General features: G+C 42.2%; 1 protein-coding gene across 2 annotated transcripts in view; it reads left to right on the forward strand.

Annotated features, from left to right (window-relative positions):
* BTBD8 (BTB domain containing 8) overlaps window positions 1–26,814 on the forward strand; it is a 79,680-nt gene that overhangs the window by 4,913 nt on the left and 47,953 nt on the right. Inside the window, exons 3-4 of one of the 2 annotated variants that reach the window (XM_075936526.1) lie at window positions 16,967–17,247; window positions 18,125–18,242. The exons of the other annotated variant lie outside the window; for it this stretch is intronic. Coding sequence (XP_075792641.1) covers window positions 16,967–17,247; window positions 18,125–18,242 — 399 coding nt within the window. The remainder of the gene's footprint in view (window positions 1–16,966; window positions 17,248–18,124; window positions 18,243–26,814) is intronic. 2 annotated transcript variants of the gene reach the window in all.

A 26,814-nucleotide genomic window follows, 5' to 3' on the forward strand; every position in this document is an offset into this window, starting at 1 on the left:
TCTGTTAGTCAGGACTGAAACTAGTTAGGATTGTCTAGATCAGAAACAATGTTTTGAATTATACCTAGAAATGATATGTTGTAGGTCTTGGTGCACAGATATAATGTGGTCCCTGCATGAAGCTCTGGTAAGTAAGGGTGGGGCTGCACTGTACATTAGATAAAGTTCTGGATTGTCCTCCAATGTAGCACTATGTAAAGTGCATTTACTCTGGAGTAACAAATATATGGATAGACGTATTATACCTAACATCTGAAAAGTAAGGTTGTTGTCTCTTAGCCAAGCCCAAATTGAAATAAGCACATCTGGTCATTGATGAAGCCTGGATGTCTAGAAACTGCTAAGGACCCTCAGTTGCAATCGTGTGTGATAAGTAGTAAATTGCCCTCCAATAAAGATAACTGACCCAGCTTTCCCGTAACAACCCAGAAGTCTTCTTCAAAATTAGAAATGGTCCCTCAGCCTATCTGCAATGAGTTTCAGCCAGATGTACTTCCAATCCACAATCTTATTTCAGCAGAGTCAGTGAACTCCTGAATAGGGCAGATGAGCTGGAGAAATAAAACTGGGTATAATTTGCATACTGAACACAATCAGCTCATAAGTCTCAGTAATCCTCCTAATAGCTTTGTATAAAGTTTGAGCCTGAAGGATGACAAGATGAATTCTACTTGAGAGAAACATTTAAACAAATGAGCCGTTGCCCAGTACTACCTGTGGTATCATTTAATCGTCATCTTATCTACAGCTGCTAACGTCTGCCAGGAATGTGCTAACATCTGTCACAAAGACACCCTCAACTGATACAGCCATTCCATTCTCTGTACTTTGGGTACAGAATAAGGCTCACGAAGACATAAAGAAGCCACAGTTTCATGTGCTTTTTTTTTTTTTTATCTCCATCATCTCTCTGGCAGAAACATGGACCATGAACAACTCAGTGGAATTCTCATAAGTATTGCTAATACAGGACCCATGATTCTTCTGTGTTTGCAGACCCTGAACAAGTGAAGAATATGTGGAGATATTCAAGCACAATAACTGGATGCTGATTGATACAGGAGGGGAAAAAAATGCCAGGTTGCTGTTGGCATTCACAGAGAAGCGTCATGTGATGGATTGCTGCATCGGGCCAGAAGTGAGAACTGATTGGTGGGATTGCATTGTAATGAAAATTTGGGATGACAAGCAGTGTCTGCAGAACTTCTGGATGCAAAAGGCCACATCGCTGGATCTGTGTGCCACCCCTTCAGAGATGCCAAACAGAGAGCTGCATTGGGGGTGGAGAAACAAATAACGATCATAATCTGGAAGCCTGCAAAACTAGATTGTTGCCAGAGTGTGGGCAATCTGTTTGGAATTAGGGAAAACCCACAATGGAAGTGGGTGTGATCCACACATGTGAGTTGTAAAGCTATTAATCATTTCCAGTTATGCAGGATTGTGACTCTGGATTGGCAGCAGTGGGATTCCTGAACTGTGGTGTAGTGTGATAGCTGATGCACACATCCCTGTACTGGCCTTGCTATTGAATACATCAACAAAAAAGGATATTTTCTCATTGTTTTGTAAGTATTGGCGAATTGCTATGGATGTTTCACTGACATTAGTGTAGGCTGGTTGGGGAAGGTGTGTGATGCTTGCACTTGTAGGAATGCAGGATTTTTTTTTCAGGAGCTGCAAGCAGGGTCAGTCTTCCCTGAACTACATATTACCAATGGTGGCATTGAAATGCCACTAGTGTTTCTGGGGACACAACCTACTTTTTGTCCCTGGCTCATGAAACTCTACAATGGCCATCTTGAGAGCAACAAAGCAAGATTGTTATCCGCTCAGAAGGTACAGAATGATTGAATGTGCTTTTGGTAGATCTAAGTATTCCTGGACATTACTATTGGCTAGATTGCATCTCAGCAAGACTAACATCACTTACTGTTATGTAGTTCACAGCATGCAACTGCAACATCTGTGAAGCAAAGGGAGAAAAATGGCTGCTACAAGGTAGGGGCGAGATGGACCATGTTGTCCAAGGAACACTTTTTATGAAACAGTGTTTATGGGTCAGTGCCAACTTTTCTGAATCTGTACTGATTGCACGGATAAAGATACTCCGTTTCCAAAATCAGAACTTGTTTGTTCCTTGTTTCTTTGTACACGAAGTGCAAAAATAGGTTAAAATAGTCTAGCAACACTATAACTGAGTGAACCATCCTTTAATAACCTAAAAACAAAAAGGAAATAAACACAAGTATTGTCTGATCTGGTGGCTTTTCATAGGTTCATATATGTGTGGATGTTTTCTTACTTTTCCTTGATATCGGGTGGCAGGGGTGTGTATGTGATGCCACTTGTGTATGAGGTGGTATAGGAAATAGTGACCATGGAGCTCTTTGAAGGTTGGAAAAGTTAGAGTCAATAATCTCTCGGCAGATAGGTCAGTCACGTACTGCAGCATTGGTTTTTTGCCTGACCAAACTCATGATGCTTTGATGCATTTCTCAGTGCATCTCTCAGTCCTTCCCCTTCCCACTTTTTTTACAATAGATAGTTCTTCCATTCTTGGTTCTTATCTATGATTGTGATCATATGGCCCCCTCCAATCTCCCTCTCTGAGAACATAGGGGAGAGGGAGATCTCACTGAACATATTCTCTTCTTTTTCCTTCTGATGAGAGTAAGATGCGGTGGGGACCGCTCAAGGCAGTCATATCAGAGGCTACTGACTTAATATAGACAGATACACCATTATATTTAGTCACAATGGAAGGGGAAAGATAAGATTCAAAACTCTTTTATTAGTCCCATAAATACTTTTAATAAGAAATGCTAATGGTCACTTTAGCCTTGGAGAACCTTGTCACATCCTTGCTCTGTAGCTCAAGCCCTGGTGAGTACAGCTTGGATACAGGGAGGAGGAGGTTTTCTGTTGCCTTGTAGCCTTAAAAGCTGGATATGAATATAGGGCAAGTGCAATTATATTAGCAATATTTTCTCAGGGTGGAATGATCTTGGCTATATGAGGGTGATCAAGACACAGAACCAGCTGCTACTGGTATCCCAAAGCTGCCTGGTCCCATATGCTGCTTATCCCTTCACTACAATGGTGCCGGTGGAACTCATCACAGAGTGGCATAGGAAATTCTCCTAGTGCAGGAAGAAACAAAGCTACTATGTGTATACAAATGCAGGAGAGAATTGCACCATATTTTCATGAAAGTTTCATCAAGATCTCTCAAGAACAAAAGGGACATCCCTATTTAGAAAAATGAAGTGCTCTGCGTGACTCGCTGCCAAGCTGGAAAAACCAAAGAATTGAAAAGCAGAGGCTGTCTGCACCTTTGTTTCATCTACCTCCACCTGAGCACAGGATACTGATCTGATGTGGATTGTGTAACTAGATTACCATACTGTTGTTTGAATTTATTCTCTATTGGCATAACGTTAAGACAAAATATTTTAAAAAAAAGTCAGTGCCTCTGTTCTCTAAAGTTGTGGATGGCATGGCATCATTTTAAATATGTAATGTTGTGCTCACAGCATGATTTAAGTCCTTTGCTGTGTACTCTCCTTCCTCTTCTTTTTCACTGTTAGCAGCAGTCTTTGCTTTGGGCTCCTGCAAAGTGTCCACAGTTGTAGATGGGTGCTGCTGGGAACTCTACCAAGAACTGTGTGCAGTTCATTGTAAAAATGGCAGGTTTGTGAGGCAGCACTAGATTTCTTGTTATCCTGCCTCACCTTTTGGTATGTCTGATGGAGTTCCTTTTGCTTTCTTGCAGCACTGCTGCTGAGCCCCGTTGTGCTTCTTTGCCCCATGCAGTCTTCTTGCAGATGTCAATATTTCTATGGCTGGCCTGTAGCTTTGCTTGCAAAGCCTCTTCGCCCACAGGTTGAGGAAATCCAATACTTTTTGCCTGCTCCAGGCAGTTATGTATGTATGGGTGGGACCATGGTCTGGTTCCCTTGGGACCTGAGTGGTGCCAAACCACAGAGTTTGCTGGACCAGGGGAAGTCACAGCCAAGTGGGGAGCCTTAAGTTCTGTTGCTGGCGAAAGCTGCACTCCCTACCTTTGGCCCCTCTGCCTCTAGCTCTCCTCTATGCTATTTTTGGCATGGGCTGCGCCTCCCCCTCCTCCCACTGCACCAGCCCCATCTGGGAGCCAGTCCTGCTGTCTCCAGCCTCTGCTGGGGCTGCGCCTCCTACTGCCAGCCCTGGTTGTGGCTGAACCCCCCCCCCTCCCCATGGTGCCGGACTAGGCTGTGTGCCCAGTCACCAGCCCTGCTACCTCCAGCCCCAGCTGAGCATGCAGTCCCCACCACACCAGCCTGGCCCAGGCTGCACTTCTGAACCTGGCCAACCGGGGCGCTCTGGTCCAGCAGTATCCATGGACCTGCTTGACTACAGCTGTTGCTGTAACTCAGAACCCACGTTAACAGAGATGCAAAAAAATTAATCAATTTTTAAAGCAAATTTGATTAAGCAGACTTCAGACACATCTTATGTTGCTTGCTTTTTTTCCCTTTCATTTCATTTACTCTCTCAAAACCCTCTCATTTTCACTGATACATTTCTTTACAGACTGAGAGAATTTTCCTTTTGTGTTCTCCATCTTCATCCATTTGTCTTGATCTTTTTCTGTCTTTTCTCCCTTGCTCTCTCCTTTTTTCTTCTCTTTGATTTCCTTTCTTTGCTTTTCTACTGTTCATGTTCATTCAGGTATTGTTTTGTTTATCAAATACCCAATTTATATTGAAGCACCTAAAGGGAATTTAAAAATCTAGAATTGATAAATGATGAAACTTCTCATTACCAGGTTGTTAACATTATGAATAAATGAATCTCCTTGCCTGTTTATATTAATTTGAGTAATTTTGTTGTTAATAAGCTTTTTTCTATCATATGCGCTTTGATCACAACATGAAAAATATTGCCTTGTCTTTTTTGCCCTGTGATAGTGCTGTTTCCAACCATTTCAACATGACTTTAATGCCATGCTATTTTGGTATTCATTTTTACAATGGAAAAACCATAGGTTTATTGAGACTGGAAAGGAGAGCTTATAAAGAACCAGACCAGTGGTTCCCAAACTTTTTGAGCATACAGACGCATTTTCAGTCTATTAAAATTTCACAGACCCCCACATGATCCATTTTTGCTAGCCCACTTAAACCCTTCCCACTACCCTAATAGCTTTGAATGATTAGAGCAGGGTGATGGATTCAAAAGAGGAAAAAACAGTAAAAAGTGAGTGCTGTATTTATAAACTGATTCCAGAGCACAGTCGCAGCATCTCAGCTTCAGCGAGGGCTAAGGGATATGCAGATTGCAGTGCACGGAGCTTTTCATGTCCCATCAGCTGCTGCCTGTTGCGCTCTGGATTGCGGCTTGCTTTTGATCCTGTTCCCCAGATGCTAAGGAGTGAGGGGAAAGCGCTTGCATCCTGTGCATGACTCACACGCCAGCCAGGCAGGAGAGGCATGCATGGCGTGCAAGCACTTTCCCCATGCTCCCTTAGCTACTGGAGAATGGGATCAAAAGGAAGTCGCATCCCAGCGCTCATGGCTGCTGCCCTCTCATGCTTTGGGAAGGTGGAGGGGGAGAAGAAAAGAAAAATAAGGATGGTCCCTATCTTTACTTCTAAAAACTTTCTATAGCCCTCCTAAAGTACCTTGGTGGACCCTCAGGGGTCCACGGGCTACAGGTTGGGAATCACTGAACTAGACTGATGGATTGTTCTAGATAAGGGTTGGCAACCTATGGCTCGCAAGCCATGTATGGCTCACTTAGGAGCCAAATATGGCTTGCTGCACGAGTTCAGCTCCCCACTTCGCTCCCTCTCCCCCTGCAATGGGGAGTCCGTGCTGCTGCTGCTACAGCTTCGTGTCCCTTGTAAGATTGGAGCCAGCGCTGGCTTCCTGCAGGGGTGGGATGTGCGTGTGTGGAAAAAGCCCTGAACCTCGCTGCACGATTGGTGAAAGAGCTGGAGCCACCGCACATTCTCCCTCTCCTCCAGCTGGAGGAACAAAGAAGTGCACAGATTTGCTGCCTGCAGGCTTTTTCTGCTGCTCCATTGGCTAGAATCCAGCCAGTGGAAAGGAGAAGGGGAAAGCCATGCTTGAGACAGGGAGCATGAGAGCAACGCGGGGCTCAAAAGCAGACCCAGCCACCGTCTTGCCCATGAAGGACCGGCTGTTGCCATGGCCGTGCCCCCCCCAAGCACGCCAAACACTCGTACCCTATGGAGAGGCCCATAGGTCTGAGTACCTTCTCCCTGGTGCCAGAGGGCTGGATCCTGGCCAACCTGCCTAGACCTGCCAGCTGGACTCCCTGTGCTTCGGGCAAGGAGTGGGCTCCATTCCACACTTGGCCCATGGGCCACTAACTTATTCTATGACCTGTGTGGAGCTGCCACTTGGGAATGACGGTTACAAGGAATACACCCTGTTACAGACTGGGGGGGGGGGGGGGAGGAAGTAAGTGCTGTCCAGACCCGGCACCCCCTGGTCCCCTTCCACACTGAGACCCTGCCTCTCCTCCTCCTGGCCAGACACCTAAGCACATCCTGCTCCTGCACCCTACCTCCCACCCGGAACTTGTACTCCCATCCCTATGCTGCTCACTGGCCTCTCTTTCCTGCACACTGGACCCCTCATTTTTGGCTGTACCCCAGAGCCTAGAGAGGGCCCACAAAATCCACTACTCCTGGAACCGCAGAAAAGTTAATCTGGCCTGAGGCATTGAACCTTAGTCTTCCCTGCCCCTCACCTCCACAGGGGGCTGGAGCACCAGGGGAGTAAAGGTGTCTCGGGGTTAAGTCAGTGAGTGTTGGGGCTTTTTGGAGAGGTTGGGTTTTTTTTACTTCTCACTTGTATGGTCCCTGACTGATTTTTCTGTGGGGCATTGGCCTTTGACCCAAAAAAGGTTCCCCACCCCTGCCATAAATAAAGACAATGTTGAGACCTTTTGTGTTGGGCATAATATTTTACTTTATTTAAAAATAAAGCTGGGCCAACAAGCCCCCAATTGGGGCCCAGCCCCCATAACACTCCTGCACTCCCCCCAGTCCTAAGCCCATAATACACGTGAACCCCTGCTCTGAGCCCCTCATGCCCCCACATCCCCAAAGTCCTGCACCCCCATATCCCCAGCCTCATGCCATAAGATTGACACAAGACAACCTGAGTGTATGCAAGCTCAATTTGACCAGTTGATGTAAACTTCAAAGAAATGTGTGAAAAGATGCAGCACCAGAAGTCCCATTAAATCAAGTCTGTGAGTACAATGTTTCATTTATGCTATTATTAATCATTATGTCAATTATCAATAATATTACAGTGTATATTTTCAGTCATGCAAATGAACATTCTTATATGACTCTACTGAATTTTGATGTAGTTTATCTCTTTGGTTTGAAAAGGTTGCCAATTCCTGCTCTAGATACATGAAGTTCCTGTTCCCTTTTTCTTAAGCCCCATTAAGTGAAATATGGGTATTGAAAGCCATTATCATTGAAATTAACGGGCAATAAATTTAGATCAGATAGAAGGAAACTCTATTGGCATTGTGAAACTCCTCACCTCTATTGGCATTGTGACACTTTCTATCATGGGTGTTTGAACCGGATTCTGATGCTAGATGAAAATACATGGATTAGTAGGTTGATTTTTCTATTGCAAATGTTGTTCTTAGGGGCCTTCATCCAGCATAAGGACACAAAATCTAGTATATAATTGGAGGCAGTAACTCCCTGAAATGAAATTTCTCCCCCCAACCATGGGCTAGAGTTAGCTAATCTTTTGGATACTGTAGTCCTAGGACAATCTGTCTCTTTTTGTAAAATTGGCATCAGGCTACTGCTACTAACTTAGAGAAATTGCCCTACAGCATCACTCAGATTTCATTATCCATCAATTCTTATTGTACACACACCTTTTCAGTTCACTCTTCATGCCTTTCCTAACCTTCCTTGTGCAGAGGAAAAAATAAAACAACCACAAGGTGGAGTGTCTGTCAAAACTACAGACCATTAGATTGATATTACAGAAGATGAAAATTGTCTCTGTTTTTGGATTTAGCTAACATTCCCTTTTGCTGCGCACATTTTTGAAAGGTAGTTGTAGCAAATGTAGCACATCCAGAACTGCTTGTGAAAACTTGGATTTAAGGACTGAATATTTTAAAATAGCAGAAGTCCTAACTATCAATTCCCGTTCAGTACATTTTGGATTATAAAAGAAGTATTATTGCAATTTAACAGATTTCCCATTTTCACTGTTATCTTGAAGAATTAGTGTGTAAAATGGTTTAATTGCATATAACTTAATAACTCTTAGTAGCCAATAGGTTAGTCTGATAGAGAGGCATATCTGTTTTTAAACAAAATAAATCCTCCACGGATGTCCTTGTAATATTCACAAAGCCAATATTTTAGAGTGTCTATTCATGGAGTCAGGTATCAGAGGGGTAACCGTGTTAGTCTAAATCTGCAAAAGCGGCGAGGAGTCCTGTGGAATTTTCCACTACATGCATCTGAAGAAGTGGGTCTTTGCCCACGAAAGCTTATGCTCCAACACTTCAGTTAGTCTATAAGGTGTCACAGGACTCCTCGCCACTTATTCATAGAGTATAGGTTTTAATATTTCTCTTTCTGGTGGTAATAGTTAACAATCCAGGCTGTTGTATATGAGAGGGAATAATGTATTTGGACCAGTTTGAGGAGATAGGACAAGGAAATCTTACTGTATATTTTAGAAATGTGCATCTGTCTGTGAGTCTGTTTGTTCAAGAACTCCTCTAAAACAGTAAGAGCTAGGACCACCACATTTGGTATGCAGCGTCCTCTTATCATAACTGAAAGCAAGATAAGGATTTGGTTTGCCAGGACAATAGGATGTGCCTGAAATTTGATTGTTTCTTATAAAATGGAGAGGGATCTGGCAGGAGGGACAATTATACTGCAGAATGACCACAGGGCAGCAGCAATGGGACAGAGAGAAAGACCAGGATGGAGTGGGGGGATGTGGCGCAGGAGTGGAGAAAGGGACAGCTATTTACTATATACTTTGGATAGTGTGTCTGTTTGTGTATCTGTCCCCCAGCTGGGGGATATGCACCTCCTCGCCTGGCTGTGCCCGCTGCAGTGGCCATGAACAAGTCTGGGGTTGTCCCCTCATCCCAGGGCAGCCTGAATACTGAACCCCTCATCCTCAGTCCTGCCCCTAGAATAATTATTTAAATGAAGAAAAACAAAATTTATATGAAAGCAGCACCAGATAAATCTTCTAGTGGGTTACAAGAAGCGCTGGGAGGTGGTGAGTCCTTTCCCTTCTCCTGTCCTGTCTTTGTGCTTATTTAGCTACTAATGCAAGAGAGCAGGATGCATCTTTTTAAGTATTATCAGTTCAAGTTACCCAGATATTAACTCTGTTTAAACATTTACCATGCACAATTCGCTCAGGCTTTTGCACTTCTGCAGTATTTCTGCTTTGGTGCTGATCTCTTTTTCTCACTGTTAGGATTGTATTGGGTTATGAGCTGAGGTAAGAAATCTGCAGTGCAGTACTAAATCATGTGGTGGGGTATCACACCAGTGCTGCATGCTGTTTTCTATTATTTGTAGTTTGTTTAGTTGGCATGTGAACAACCTAATCCTATTGCCATTAGATTAGTACAGCAGTTACTGTTACAGTGCTCAGACACAAAAAGAGAAGCTGCATTGATCTCAACTGCTGTTTACTAATCTATTTGACTACAAAAGAAATGATGCAGTGGCCATGTTCTCAATAAGGTGCAATAATTCAGAAGATCCCGTGCAAGTACAAACTACAAATTACTTAGGGTATTATTAAGCAGTCTGTCTGCATTTTGTTTTGGAGTAAATGCTGGTATCAATTATTTTTCTTTCTCTGCACAACTCCCGTTTTTTCTTTTTCTCCTTGCTTTTGTACTCTCAATAGTTGTTTCAGAATGGCAGATAAGCACTTTACTTAATACTGTGAGATTCTAAAATTATGAACTTTGTGGATACTTTATATTTAATCACTGTCAAATGTTATAGAAGTAGAAAAGAGCCTAAAATTAATTTGAATCTTCTGATATCATTGCTGAAAACATTCTTCTTGCTTCTAAATAATTTTGTGTGGTTGGTTAACACAAACTGCTTTATGAATATGGGGTGGTTAAACTTTAAAACCTCATTCCATTCTTATTGATTTTTTTTTTGAAGTCAAACCATTATATAGACAGTGTTAACTGAAAAATGGGGAAAATGAGAAATTAAATTATCTATCATAAAAGGGGAAATCGGGTTATTTTGACATAAGGTGTAATGTGTGTTTTTAAACTATCTTTTCAGAAGCTTTGATAGCAAGCTTAACCAAACTCCTTTAAAAAGGGGAGAAATATGAGAAACTGTACGGAGCTTGGATTTGCTGTAAAGTGTCTAATAAAAAAGCTTTTGGCTCTTTTCTTAAAGAAAATAAACTTTTTAAAATAAATGGCCTTTTAAAATGAGTACAGAATGCCTAATTTTGTGAGATGAGAACATCTCTGTTCTATTTGCACGTAGGCAGATCTATAAGGAAAATATTAATTTGCTTTTCTTCCGTGCTAGAATTGTCTATCTTATATATTTACTTCATGAAAAATAAACATGTGGATTTAAACATATAAAAAAAAGGGAGTGTAATAGAAAGATTTGTTGTTAAAGCTTCATATTTACACTTTTGTATTTGAAATACTCCCGATTTTTGAACTGAGCAGTATACATATGACATTAAAGTTTTGTTTGGGAAAATTCAGTGACTCAGTGTCATAGGATTATTGAAGAGATACTATAAAGAATCCATAGACTTGTAATAAAAATATTAGAAATTGACAGAAATGTTTCACTGGGAAAGTGGGCTAGAGGTTGCTCAAGGGCTGAATCTTATACCATTTGTTTCAGTGGGAGTAACTCATACTGATTTCATTGAGAATTGAACTCAAACCCAAGTGAGGAATAGAGGCAGCTGTTGTCTCATATTATTTAGTGAGAAGGAATTTGAAGAACACTTATAAGAAGTCAGACTGTCCTCTGAGCCATAAAAGCTGGCCAAGTGGCCAGTGGCTCCTTTTAGTGTACTGTAGCAGGGTCTACAGTAGGACTTTACATCCTACCTACCTTTACAGTAACTTTTAGTGTACACAGAAAATGTTAAAATTGATTTTGGTTGGCAACTGGATAATGTGCACTAGAAAAAGTTTGCTGGTATAGCTGTTTCTGCAGACTATACTAGCAAAGCAGAGCTTTTTCTGGTTTAGCTTACACTGGATCACCAAGAGAAATATCTACTGCAAAAAAATGCTTTCATGTTTATATAACTATATCTACAATATGACTTTTACTGGCATAAAAATGACTTTAAAGAATTCACCCTTCACATTACCGTACTAGTAAAAGTTAAGTGTAGAGCTGGCCTCCGTATCAGACCCCCCGCGAATAGGGGCTGCTGCCACCCCACACTGCTGCCTCTGTATTTAGCTCCTTCCTGTAGACTGGCTGGCTGCTGCTCCAGGCTGTGGAGGATCCGAGCTCCCTGAGGACAGAGATTGCTCTGTGGATCGTGATAGTCATAATCTCAACATTAATGCAATCAAAAGATCACTGTTTTAATTATATTCTACCTGTTTCAAAATTGCAAGAAAATAAGACAAACCAAGGCATATGCGTGACACATAAAACATAGACTAGTTCTCTTAAAAGACAAAATGTGACCCTTGAACTTAGTAACTTAAAGCAATAAACATTCTAAACATCTGCCCATGCAGGGACTGACTGCTCACTTACACTAAGGTATTTTTATTTATTTTGACACAATCACCCCTGATACTCACTAGTGTAAGAACAAAATGGGGCACTTTGTGTGTTAAGATGTAATATGTTGATGGTGTATTCTACATCATTCCATAACTAGGTCAACCATAAGTTGCCTTGCTTTGACCTAGCTATGGAAGCATCTTCACTTAAATTTGGTTCCCACCAACATAATTTACCCTCTATGCCAATTTAGCAACTTCATCTTCCCAAGTAGTGTAAAATCATGTTAATGGAATTTAAAATGTCTAGTTTGATGCAGTGTAAACAATGCAGTCACCTAATGTCAGTCGACGGTCAGGGCAGTGAGTCCCTTATGACCGGCTGAAGTTCTTTTAAATTGTGCTTGGTTCTGTTACAGCAACTGAAGGAGTCAGGTTAAAGCTTAAACAGTTACTATTTTATTGTTACAGGGTAAACTTAGTTGTTAAATGCTACTGCTGTGTTACAGATAACACAGACACTACGAAGGACAGGACAGAAATTACACTAATAAGTCACTTACAGGTACCATGAAACCCTTTTGGTTCTCTGAGCTCTTATTAAATGCATGCAAAATAGACACATAGCAGGTATATATTCTCACCCCTGCGTTCCAGACTTGGCGTGGCCAGCGTCTTTCTCTCAATCCCTCGGGAAGAAGTAGGGCGAGGTTGGGCGTCCCACAGACCTCGGGAGACAATCAATACCTGCCAGCAGGTATAGATGATTGGAGCTCAAATTGGGCGGGCTGCTGAACCTCTTTTTATACCCCTTGGGTCATGTAGGCTTCTTCTTGGTTTCAAGTGGCCAATTAGGAAAAATGGCTTTGAATGCCAAGTTTCCCACGAAGGGTGCAAAGCATAATTTACACCTGGGAAAATGCAGACAATGGGCACCTCTGGTATGTGATGGGCGAAGATTCCTCTCCTGGGACAGTGCAGGCGTGTCAATTACTGGTACTAGCCATCAGGGCGACGGGAGGCCCCGGGTCATCAGCTAGCCCATTTACTGTCTGGTTTCTGTTTATGGTAGAGTCAGGGACAGGCAGCAAACCTGTGTTCCCAGGGCATCAAAGGCTGACTGCCTTTCTCTTGCTCTCTGGGGGGGGGGGGGAATAAGATGGGGCTCGTGGAAAAACAAGATGGGGTTTTTGTGTCTGGCTACACCTAAGCAATGTTACTAGCGTGCAGGAACCCTCCCATAGTACCCCATGCTCAGAGTGGAATCATATAAGTGCTCCTAGTGAATACCGGTTCACACAAATGATTTAACTACAGTGGTATCAGAATTTTGTAGTCTAGACATGGCCTACATTTTAAAAATGCAATATCAATTAGTTTATGACTACAGGCAGTCCCCGGGTTACGTACAAGATAGGAACCGTAGGTCTGTTCTTAAGTTGAATTTGTATATAAGTCGGAACTGGTACATATTGTAGGGGAAACTCTAGCCAAACATTTCTCCAGAGCTCAGTTTTATTCTCCCACACCTCACTTCCCTCCGTCCTTTATTCTCAAGCTGAGGTGTCTGCTGAGAAAAGCCGCTCCGCATGTCCCTGGTCTGCTGGGGGGGCCCGCTAGCTTCGCGTCTCTCTTGTCTGCTGGGGGGAAGCAGCTAGTGCGGGGTTGCCTCACCCCGTTTGTAAGTAGGGATCCGATGTAAGTCGGATCCATGTAACCCGGGGACTGCCTGTATTTTTCTGCCTCTTATAGCCTACAGCAAGTATTTTAGGGGAGGGACAAAGTCATTGTAGTTTCATTGTACTCCTGGTTGCTGTCTTGTTAGCCCTTTGAGTGATTATCAACATTTTGGTTGTCAACATAACCAAGCTCAGGAAAGAAGACCTTCATAAAAATTGAGGATATGCCTGACTATTAAAAGCAGGTGCTAATTCACAGATAAAAGTCTCAACCAAAATATTATTTTAGGATTTCTGGAATTAAATGATTTCTGATGAACATATATATGTTTTATGTGACTCCAACCGATAGTTTAAAATGTCTGGAGATCATTTTCAAATCAGATTTAAAGTGTTTGTGCCTCCAAGGAGAATGCTTATTCTTTAACACATCATAAATTAATGTATTGACAATGTATAGAGCCAAACAAGAGCTTCTGAGGTGGATTTTTTAAAGAGCTTTCCTGAAAGATTTAGCCTAGTGACCTGGATAATAGAAGGAAATACTTCTGCGGGATGAGTTTAAATTAATTAAAAAAAATACTGACTTTATAGAAATCCTGATCATATGTCACTTTTGTTCACATTGTTGCTTCCAAATATATTTTGCCTAATATTTGAGGTATTATCAACGCCTACTTTTCCCTTAAAGTGCATCTGATTAGTTATATATGTTAACTACCTGGGTATCTATGATTCAAGTAACTTGTGCTACATAAAGCTTCCAGAAAATTATTTTGACTGCAATGAGCATTATGTAGCCCACACTCTTAGATAAGCAACCTCAAAAAACAGAAAGCAAAGTATAGTTCGATGGGTGTTAAGAGCTGACAAATTGAGAGGACTGTTTCATTATTCATAATATATTGAACTCTGAGGATTGGTCAGCCTTTAATAATATTTAAACATAATGTAAATCAGCCCAAAATATTGCCTAATAGAATGTAGTGTTTTAAAACAATCTGTTACAGTTTCTGTGCTTGGCTGAATTGGAATAGTAAAGATTTCCAATCCGATCATGGATATTCCCTATCAAGAATCCTGTTCTTTATCTTTGTGGTCCAGAAGAATTGGAATTCTTGAACAGCAGTGTTAAGAGGATGAATTAGGTGTGTCACTGATAAAGGATGTATAGCATTGACTCCCCATTTTCCTACTGACTAAACTAAGGAACAATACATCTCTCATCTGAACTAAAGAGGTTTTGTTAATTTGACTGTTTGTACAAAGCAGCTAAGATAACACACTGCATATCTGATTTTACTTTTTCAGATATGTATCTTCTGAATTAAGGATTTTACAAAGGTAACTTTGCTACAGTGGATCTTAGAAAGATCCTGGAATGCATGAGAAAAATGATTAGTAGTCACTAACAAAGGGCAAGAGATTAGCAACAGCGGGATCTTCCCTCCTGAATAGAGCAACTAAAGGGACTGAGGTAGCCATAATTTAAGATACAATTAGCTGACAGCTGATTTAGTCTCTACAGATAATCTAAGAACAAAGAGTACCTTTAATGATTGATACTAGAGGAGAGTAAATCTAGATGCTATAAAAATAAATGATCTTATGAGGTACTAGAAGATTTACCCAGTGTTGCTTGGGTCCTTAATTCAAATAAATTTTATATTTCCTCATTTAAATCATTGTTCTGGGTGGGACTGGGCAGGAGGGTTACTCCAGGGAGATGAGAACAACCCCAGCCCTTTCTTGCTGCAGCAACTTGGGGCCATGTGAGAAATACCATTGTAGAATATCATGAAATCCAACACAATTGCAAAAGATAATTGGGCTTCTACTCTTTAAAGCTCCTAAATTGTACTGAAGCAGAGCTGTAGATGTTAGGATCTGGATAGTACGGTGTACTGGGGAAATATATAGAGGTTAAAGATTCTAACTTCTTGTAAAGGTATAAGGCATCCAACTATAATTCTGTGAAGTTGGAAGAAAGCTCACTTTATTCCATTAGGAGTTGCTAGCTCTCCATAGTCAACCCTTTAGCCTTGGCATTCTTTGAAGTATACAGGGTTCTTAGGATGTTTCAGTTTTTCTTCCATCCTTGAGCCCATCCCAACCGAAAGATAGAAAACTCTGTAAATATTGGGACCTTCAGAGTTTAGGAGCTCTGCAAGCACCTTGAGGTATGAAGATTTTTAAAAATCCATGGGAGAAGGGTTTGAAGTCATAATGACCTTTTAAAACCTGGGTTCCCAAATTGGGGGGGGGGTGAAGAAATTCCAGGTGGGACATGAGGTGACCCAGCCCCACACATATACCCATCAATCCCACCCCAAGTTTTGCTGCTATTTTTTTAGGAGGGGGGCACGAGGGTTTCTCAAAAATCAAAAAGGGGGTGTGATGCCGAAAAGTTTGGGAACTACTGTACATTTAAAAGATCTCTGGCTGTAACCTTGATTCATCCAGACACTCCCTTAATGCTAGCTGCTCCCAGTATCACTTTGCCTCCTCCACTTTCTTTTCCCCTTCTGCAGTGTTTCATTGTTTAGGGTACATGTCAGTCAAGTATAATAACTTATGGAACTGTCAAAAGGAGAAATGCTCTGCCTGCCACAGGACATAGGTGATCTTTAGACATAGGCCTTTTCCTAAGAAGAGTCGTTTTCTGTTCCTAAAGGCCAGGCTATACACAGTTTGCAGAAAAGTGAAGTATCTCAGGTATGTACTTTAGACTGTAAACCTATACAATCTTTCATCTGAAAATAATGTTATACAGAGTAGGTTTGAAGAGAAAATGGGAGGTTGATATTGCAAAAAGAAGGTGTTTGTGTGATTATTAACTGAATATTTACATAATCTTCATTTTCTTTGAAGCTTAAATTTAACTCCTAAATTTCAAGACTTTCTAATCATTTGTGTTTTAGTAACCACCATGTTCCTTGGACTCTTTACTTTTCTGTTTCATAAATGTTATGATGAGATTAATATGAGTGAGTGCATTTGTTTGTTTGGTTCTGCTAAGCTGCACAGATAAATCAGCCATCCTTAATATTGACGATTAAGAGTGGCCAGTTTGTATAGCCGGAGTCTCATCTTGATAATGGATGATAGGGACAGACCGGAGATACTGAGTAGTCTTAACTTTTCTTTTAAAGGTTTTTTTCTCCCTGAAGCAAGGAAAGTAATTTACCAAGAACATTAGAAAAAATGCAGTGCTCAAGCCTTGCATCCTGGTATTAAATTACGTGATATACTGATGCTCTCTTTGAAGACTGCACTAATTATAGACATTTTTCAAACTTACTTTTACAAAGTTTGCATATTTTCAAGTACTCTCTTAATTACTAAGGTTTTTTATATTCAGTATGCCATCAGAAGTGATTGTTTTCTTTCCTCTATGTAAGTCTTGTTAGGCATGACATATAAATGTGTTTTTCAAACAGTTATTTTGGAACATTTGAAAAATTACATTAGTAAATTTCAGTGTCTTCTTCTAGGGCTGTCTATTCATCTGATAAAAACATTAGGGAAATCGAGGAAGAGACTCTGAGGAAAAGCGTATGGGAGCCCAGACAAACACAGGAAGATGAAAGCCTTACATCTGGTAGTCTTCAGAACACTCAAATATCAGGTGTAAAATGCATTGGATGTGAAAAAAGACCATCTATTAATCAGCATTTTCTGGATGGAGCCAAAGATGCAGAAGTTGTTTATTCACTTAATACTGAAAAGGAAACTCTAGAAGTCAGTGATCCTGAAGACAATATAACTAAGCAAGGTGAAGTTAGAATTGTGTGTTAATTTTGCTAGTTACCTAAACACCAGTGTAGGTTTGATCAAAAATTTGTGGTAAAGTTATGGTTATTACACTAACAACCAAGATGAATATTCCTTGCTTTGGCCAGATCATTCCCTGATGTCCTGAGTAAATGGCTGTGATAGGAAGCATAGAGGAATGTGATAGAAACTGTATTCCTTGCACTCAAGGGAAGGGCAGTGTTTCAGTTGCTGCATTACATTGTTGCTAACACTTTTTATGAGCTACAGATGAAAACCCAAACCCTTTTGGCATAGTGCTTCCATAGTGTGTGGTACCTCCTTTTCTTCACCGCAGAACTCACTGGTTCCACTGCATTTCATGTCCATGTAGTGAGTGGGATGTGGGCAGGGCCAAGTCAGTTCCATGTCACTCTGCAAGTGGAGAAATGTAAATATCAATTTTTTCGTTTTCTGGGCAGATCAGCTTTTCTCTCTTATGGCAGATATGAACTTGAATTTCTTCAGAGACCAATCTCTTTGAAACTGCACGTATGGTTTGTGCAGAAAAGGGAACAAACATACATCTTCATATACAGCAATAATAGTGGCACTTCTCTTCCACTGAGCTCAAAGTGCTATGAGCTGGTAAAACTCCCAATAACTCAGTTAAGACTAACACATAGAAGTTATTTTGCACTGCTAGTAAGTTTATCTGAAAAGCCTTTAATCAAATGTGCATTCTGGAAAGGAATTAAATATCCCATGTGAAAGCCATGGCATGGATATAAAATACATTCTTTTTAGTATGACAGATCCTTTTTCAGATGCCTGAAATTGCAACATCAACATAATCCAGTATAAATTGGAAGAAAATGACTATTTCCTCCCATTTACAGGTAATTCTGAACTAGAAACTGCATCTGGGTTAGGAGAAGACCTAATAATGCTGTACAAGAAATGTTGTTGTCCAGATATTAATATTTGGATAGAAGGCAAACAGTTTCAAGCTCACAGGTATTTAAATAAGTAATGAATTTAGAATGTAAATTCTTTCACTGTCAGTCCTTCTTTATGTATAAAACACATTAATGCTACCTACCTGTATTGCTCTAAATGTTTAATTTAATAAAGTATTCTTAGCGTGATGTTTTGTTTTGTACTATTAGAATTACTATAATGGCTTTGCTGGTTTCACCAAAAGACTGGTAGTATTTTTGTATTAAGTGAATTGCACTCTCATTTTTACAGCTGCTGTCATTCTTGTGATAACTTTAAGTCCTGAGAGAAAATATAATATGCTTTTAATATTGCAGGTTTTTTTTTACTTTAGGCATTCTAATATAAATTGAAGTAGAAATAAGCTGCAATATATTCATTGCAACAGAAACAGTTAATGAAACTAAATACAGCACAGTATTGCAACTTGAAATCTTGTAACCAAATCTATCCTATCAAAATAAATAAATCTATAAGTAAACTGATACTTATACTGCTTAAGAAACATTTAGGACTATCATATTGCAGTAGATAAAGCCGAGCTGACTGTTCTCTTCTGTCTTCAGTCAGTTTATAACTTTCTGAAGAAAAATTTCAAGCTGTAGCTACTGGACTTTCTCCCTGATGTTCTGATTGTTAATTACACACAATTTGGGAAATCCCAAGTTAGGTTAGGTTAGATTCTCTTGTAGGGCCCCACTTTCTGCTAGAGGTTTTCATGTAGGAAGCTGGAAAAGAGCTAATTGGTGTGTTTTAGAAATCACCAACCTCCGTGAACATTAGGGATGTTAAATATCGGTTAATTGAATAGTTGATTAACCTCATGAATTCTTATTGCTGGGGTAAGGCCAGCAGCCAGTGCTCTTCGGCCCCACTCCCAAGGAGCCCCCTGCCACTCCGCACTGCTGCTTCTGTACCAGAAGCAGCAGCATAGGGTACCAGGCAGGAGCTGGTCTGTGACGGGGAGCAAGTTTAAAAACCAGTTCCCCTTATGGACTGGCTGCCAGTCACCTTGCACTGCTGCCTCTGATACAAAGGCAGCAGCTCGGGGTGGCAGCAGCTTCTGTCTGGGGGTGGGGAGGGGGTCTGAGCTGCCGAACCTTTGTGAGTCGAAACTGAGCCTGGCTGCCTACCCACCTGGCTCGTAATACACTTTAAATGCAGAGCTGCAGCAGGAGTAGATCCTGGACCCAGCTCAAGCTAGGACTGAACTGGGCTGCTGGCTAGCCTGCTAAATAATGTACTGGCAAGAGAGGGAGGGGCAAAATGCGTATAGTCTATAGCATTAACTGATAAGCTTTTGCTTATCAGTTAATCGGTTAATTGACTATACTGTTACATTGCTAGTGCACATTCCTGGCCTTCCCCCATAGCAAGAGGATGCAGGAAAATTGAGGTAGCATAGGAGACATGAAAATTAAGGTACGCTCTATGCTGATGAATTCTGCTTCTTTTATGGCCCCTTTGCACTGCCAGAATGGGGTAGAAGAGTTGCTGGGATGATATAGAAAATACAGGGCAACCTGAGTTCTGAAATATGTGAATGTAAAGCTATGTCTGCATTTCACACCACTAGCAGCAGCATGAATGTAGGTGTAGGTACGTACTGCAGGGAAAAGCAAGCTGTGTTCTCACAACAATACATAGCTACCTGTGTCTGGGAAAGTGTATAGCAGGGGAAAGCAGGAGCTTTTCTCCAATGCGTCTCCTGTCAGAGCCTTTCACATGCTGCTGGAGTCTTTCGCTGCAGAGAGAGACTCTGGCTGCTCCCTGTGGAAGAGAACTCACCAGTAGGGAGCTGCCAGAGCTTCCCTGCTGTTGAAGTCTTTCCCTGCAGTGAAGAAAAATCTTGGCCAGCAGGATACTATGCTGCCAAAGACAGCAATGCAGATGGGGGAGGCACTGCTTGTACCCATTGGTTCAGGTTTCTTTATGCAGCTAAACAGTGCCACATCATTTACACTGCTATTTATACCCATGTTAGGGGGACATGCTGTGTAGTGATACCCTAAAGTTGATTGAGATAGGAGCCCCAAGTTTGTTTACCCATTATCTACTATTATAGAATATCTGTGTAGAACACTGGTAGGCCAGCTGTTTACCTTGTTTACTAAGTCAGTATACTGAGCTGCATACTATTGGCCACAGTTGAGGATTTCTTTAAAACAGAAAACTCTTTGTATGCCTGTCATGCATTTTTACATTTTCGAATCTTTTTCCAATGTAAAATGAAAAGTAGTAAAGTGAACAAGGTGACTTTTTTAATATTCATCTTTCTCACTGGTATTTGAAAAACCCAATAATCAGGCAGTATCTGTCTCTTCTGGTTTGTCCTGAAAATAGGCATAAATCCAAATAATATTTTTTAGCTTTAAAATAGATTTTCATTTCCTTGCATTTCATAATACTTAACATATATAATTGAGAGAGCACGGATGGAAAAAAGTCTTGTGGATTAGTGGAAGTGGGGGAAATATTCATTTAATGTAGAAAGTCTGGTTATTTATTACAGATGATATAGGAATGTAGGGTTTTTTTAAGTTACATTGGATAATACATAAATGGAGTTTAGGTAGGTTGCTTCTTTTTGGATGATGTAGAACTGAGAAAAAGACATGTTCTCAGTTTCATAGCTGGATAAATAGAAATTTTAATGCAAGGACTATTACCTCCTGCCTTCGAAAAAAATCCCATCTGCAAGAACTGTTTCAGTTCAGGCTGTTATTGTGCCAGGAGCAATGTATCCAGCCAACATTTGAAAATATTGCAGTGCCTCATATTAGCAGAGAAAGGGGGGGGGGGGGGGACTGTTACTTACTGTTTATAACTGTTGTTCTTTGAAATGTGTTGCTCATGTCCATTCCAAACAGGTGTATGTGTGCTATGTGCACAGTTATTGGAAGGTTTTTTCCCTTAGCAGTGCCAGTCAGTTAACTGTGGAGCCCCCTGGAGTGGTGCTGTTATGGTTCTGAATATAGTCCACTGCCAGTCTCCCCCATCTGCCTCTGCTCAGTTCCTTCTTGCTGGATAACACCGACAGAGCGGAGGTGGTGGTTATTGGAATGCACACGAGCAACACATCCTGAAGAACAACCATTGTGAGACGTAACTAATCATTTTTGTATGTGTAGAGGCTTGTAGGGGCAGTGTGCTGGGAGAGAAGCTGAGCCCTGGTTAGAGGGCGGGGCCTCACTGATTAGGGGTCCTATAAAAGGTAGTCTTCCAGTCAGGCAGTGGCACAGTCAGCAGCAGCGACATAGGCGCCAGCAAACAGAGCTGTAAACAGGGTCGTTTGAGTGGGAGTTTGGATTGTGGGACTCATTTAGGGTTTGTTTTTGCCGTGGAGGGGTGTTTTGATTTGTTTTTGTGTTGCTGGACTAACAGGATTTAGGTGAGAAGGCTGATTAACACAGAGATAGCAGTGGAGGACACAATGAGAATGAGTGGATGTGGCAGCTGTGGTATGTATATGGTTTTGGAGGGGATACTTGAAAGGAGTTTTGTTTGCATGAAGTGCCGCCTAATAGAACTGATGGAAGAAAAGATCCGAGGATTGGAGATGCAGGTGGAAACTCTGGTTGAGTTTAGAAGGGGGTTCGAGCAGATGATGGAGCAAAGGCATGAGGTGGCTGAAGGGGAAAGCTTAGACATGCAGACTGAAGCAAGATCAAAGGCCTCTGAGGGGGGACTGCTGGGCAAAGAAAATGGACAGTGGAAGCATGTTACTATGAGAACCAGGCAGAGGAAAAGATGGGCCAGTGAAGGAGAAATAGAGCTCAAGAACAGATATGTGGACTTGGAGAATGGAGAAGGGATACAGCAGGTGGCCACTGAAGGTGGAAAGGTAAGGAAGAAGAGAAGAGTGGCCAGTCCCATACGTAAAGGGGAAGAGTCAATGGAGACAACACCAATAATGAGCACCAGGGGGATACAGGATGGGTTGAAAAAGATTACAAGGGAAGATAGGAATGGAAAGGACTTGCAGCCAGAGGAAACAAGGGATAGACCAGAGAATCGCACTGTCACCAGGAAAAGGCAGGTCTATATGACTGGGGACTCCTTACTGAGAAGAATAGACAGGCCTGTAACCAGAGTTGATCCAGAGAACAGAAGGGTGTGCTGTCTGCCAAGTGCTGAGATACAGGATGTGGAACTAAGGTTGAAGAGGATCCTAAAGGGAGGGGGAAAGAATCGATTGATCATCCTTCATGTAGGAATAAATAATACGGCTAGATTCTCGCTGGAACGAATCAAGGGAGACTATGCCAGGTTGGGGAGGACATTTAAGGAAATCAAGGCTCAGGTGATCTTCAGTGGGATTCTGCTTGTTCCTAGAGAAGGGCAACAAAGGTCTGATAGGATTATGAGGCTCAATAGGTGGCTCAGGCAGTGGTGCTATAAGGAGGGCTTTGGGATGTATGGCCACTGGGAATGCAGTGGATCTAATCTACCTTGATTTCAGTAAGGCATTTGATACAGTACCACATGGGGAATTATTGGTTAAATTGGAAAAGATGGGGAGCAATATGAAAATTGAGAGGTGGATAAGGAACTGGTTAAAGGGGAGACTACAGAGAGTCATACTGAAAGGTGAACTGTCAGATTGGAGAGAGGTTACTAGTGGAGTTCTTCAGGGATCAGTTCTGGGACCATTGTTATTTAATCTTTTTATTACTGACCTGGGCACTAGAAGTAGGAGTGTGCTAATAAAGTTTGCGGATGACACAAAGTTGGGAGGTATTGCCAATTCAGAAAAGGATCGGGATATCATACAGGAAGATCTGGATGATCTTGTAAATTGGAGTACAGGCAGTCCCCGACTTACACGGATCCGACTAATGTCAGATCCGCACTTACGAACGGGGCTTTTCTCACCCCGGAGCTCACGGGCGGCGGGTCACCACCCGTGTCCTCCGGGGCGAGAAAAGCTTCTCCCGGTCTCCCTGGTCTGCTGGGGGGGTCCAGCAAAGCCGCTGGACCCCCCCACTAGACCAGGGACACCCGAGCAAAGCAGCGGCTGAATCAGGATGCCTGGGGCAGAGCAGCTGGGGTGCTGCTGGGGTGCAGCTGCTCTGCCCCAGGCGTCCCCAAGTCAGCCGCTGCTGAAACTGACCAGCGGCTGACTACAGGAAGCCCGAGGCAGAGTTGCTCTGCCCCAGGCTTCCTGGAATCAGCCGCTGATCAGTTTCAGCAGCAGCTGACTTGGGGATGCCTGGGTTTCTTAAGTTGAATCTGTATGTAAGTCAGAACTAGCATCCAGATTCAGCCGCGGTTGAAACTGATCAGTTTCAGCAGCGGCTGAATCTGGATGCCAGTTCTGACTTACATACAGATTCAACTTAAGAACAAACCTACAGTCCCTGTCTTGTATGTAACCCGGGGACTGCCTGTACTAGTAATAGGATGAAATTTAATAGTGAGAAGTGTAAGGTTATGCATTTAGGGATTAATAACAAGAATTTTAGTTATAAGCTGGGGACACATCAGATGGAAGTAACGGAAGAGGAGAAGGACCTCGGAGTCCTGGTTGATCACAGGATGACTATGAGCTGCCAATGTGACATGGCCGTGAAAAAGGCTAATACGGTTTTGGGATGTATTAGGCGAGGTATTTCCAGTAGAGATAAGGAGGTGTTAGTGCCGTTATATAAGGCATTGGTAAGACCTCATTTGGAATACTGTGTGCAGTTCTGGTCTCCCATGTTTAAGAAGGATGAATTCAAACTGGAACAGGTACAAAGAAGGGCCACTAGGATGATCCGAGGAATGGAAAACCTGTCTTATGAAAGGAGACTCAAGGAACTTGGCTTGTTTACCTTAACCAAGAGAAGGCTGATGGGAGATATGATTGCTCTCTTTAAATACATCAGAGGGATAAATGCCAGGGAGGTAGAGGAATTATTTAAGCTCAATACCAACGTGGACAGAAGAACAAATGGATATAAGCTGGCTATTAGGAAGTTTAGACTCGAAATTAGGCAAAGGTTTCTAACCATCAGAGGAGTGAAGTTCTGGAACAGCCTTCCAAGGGAAGTAGTGGGGGCAAAAGACCTATCTGGCTTCAAGATTATGCTAGATGGGTTTATGAAGGGGATGGTTAGATGAGGTAACATGATCTTGGTAATTAATTGACTTTTCACTATCAGTGGTAAATAGGCCAATGGTGGGAAGATAGGAGTTGCTATAGAGAACTTTTTTCTGGGTGTCTGGTTGGTGAGTCTTGCCCACATGCTCAGGGTTCAGCTGATCGCCATATTTGGGGTCGGGAAGGAATTTTCTTCCAGGGTAGATTGGCAGAGGCCCTGGAGGTTTTTTGCCTTCCTCTGTAGCATGGGGCACGGGTCACTTGCGGGAGGATTCTCTGTATCTTGGGGTCTTTAAACCATCGTTTAAGGACTTCATTATCTGAGAGATAGGTGAGAGGATTATTCTAGCAGTGGGTAGGTGAGATTCTGTGGCCTGCATTGTGCAGGGGGTCAGACTAGATGATCATAATGGTCCCTTCTGACCTTAAAGTCTATGAGATTTTTCTTCTTTGAGTGATTGCTCATGTTCATTCCAACCAGGTAACTCCGAAGCAGTTTTCTGGTGGAGGGGTTGGAGGTAATAGTTGCCGTCTGAAGCACTGCTTTACTGAATCTGGCATCATCTCTGGCCTGCAAGTGAACAACATAATGAGAAGTAAACGTATGAATGGAAAACCAATTAGCTGCCCTGCAAATGTCCTGGATTGGTACATGCAGTAGGATGATGATAGAGGATCCTTGCGCACATGCGCTGTGAGCCATCTGGAGCGGAGCCAGGATCTTGGCAAGGTCATAAAAGACCCTAATATAGGCTGGGATCCAGAGAGATTCTCTGGGAGTTAATTGGAAGGCCTTTCATTCTGTCCGTGATGGACACCAAGTGGTATCCACACACACACACAAAAACAAAACAAAAAAATCCAGATTACATCAAACATTGAGAGAATGGAGCATTTGCTCCTTGTTGGTGTTATGTGGCTTTGGATAAAATACCAGTAGAAAAATATCTTGGTTGGCATGGAAGTCTGAAACCACCTTAAGTAAAAAGGCCTGGTGAGTTCTAAACTGGACCTTGTCCTTATAATACACTGTGTAAGGGGGTTCCGATGTCAGCACCTTGAGTTCAGCTGATACTATTACTACTAGAAAAACCACTTTGCACGATAGATGCAAGAGGGAGCATGTTGCTAAAGGTTTGAAAAGTGGTACCGTTAATTTAGATAATATTAAGTTAAGATCCCATTGAGGGACCAACTGCCTCACATGAAGATAAAGCCTGTCCAACCCCTTCAGGAAGCAGGTTACCACTGGGTCCATAAACACAGAATAACCAGATGAGCTGGGATAGACGGCTGAGATGGCTGCAAAGTGTATTTTTACTGAAGACACTGAGCCCTTGCTGATTTTTAAATAAAGGAGATATATTAGGACAGTGTTTCTCAACCTTTTTTTGCTCATGGCCCCCTTCTGAGCCTCATTCATCATACACCTGGCAGTTAAGTTTGGGTGGCCCCCTCAAAAACTTACTGTGGCCCCCTAATGTTCTGTTTTTTCCATGTGGCCCTCTAGAAGTAAGGTGTGCCCCCCTGGAGAGCCATATGGCCCATGTTGAGAACCACTGGTCTAGGACAACTGGAATAGAGGCCTCTGCTGGATGTATGCCTTCTTGAAGGGACCAGACAGAAAACCTCTTCCATTTGGTGATGTAGGTGGCACGCATTGAAAGTTGTTCTGCTGCCCAGGAGAATCTCCTTCACCACCAATGAACAAGCTATCTCACAAGGGTTTAACCTGAGAGCATCCAGGCTATGAGATGGAGTGACTCCAGATTGGAATGCTGCAGACACCTGTGATCCTGAGTGAGCAAATCTGGAAGCATGGAAAAGAGGAAAGATGTGTCCACTGATAGGTGTGGAAGGGTGGAAAACCAACGTTTCCTGGGCCATGACAGGACTGCCATGATTACTGATGCCCTGTCCTGACATATTTTGAGCAGGACCTTGTGAAGGAGGAGCAGAAGCAGAAAGGCCTAAAATAGGCCTGAGGAAAGTGTCTGGCAGGAAACCTGGACTGTGGCCCAGAAAGGAACAAAATCTGTGGCATTTCCTGTTCTGATGAGTTACAAACAGGTCCACTTGGGGTAACTCCCACCTCTGGAAAATTAACTTGGCTTTGTCAGGATGAAGCAACCACTCAAGACAATGGAAAACATCTGAGGTGATCGGCCAACTCGTTCTGGAAACCTGACAGGAAGCCTCCAGGTGTATTTCATGAGCGATGCAAAAGTCCCACAGCTTGATGGCCTCTTGACACAGGAGGAGATTGGGCCCATTCTCTTTGTTTAGGTAAAACATCACTGTGATGTCGTCCATTAAAACTGAAACGCAATTGCCCTGTAGGTGAGCACGGAATGCTATGCAAGACAGACAAACTGCACAGAGTTCTTTGACGCTGATATGTGTCAGAATGTCTGCTGGAGTTTGGAGGCCTTATGTCCAGAGATTGCCTAAGTGGACACCCCAACCCATTGCCAACATGTCCCTGACTAGGACTAGTGTCAGTTG

The sequence above is a fragment of the Pelodiscus sinensis genome, chromosome 9 (genome assembly GCF_049634645.1).
Source record: "Pelodiscus sinensis isolate JC-2024 chromosome 9, ASM4963464v1, whole genome shotgun sequence".
Taxonomy (NCBI): Eukaryota; Metazoa; Chordata; order Testudines; family Trionychidae; genus Pelodiscus; species Pelodiscus sinensis.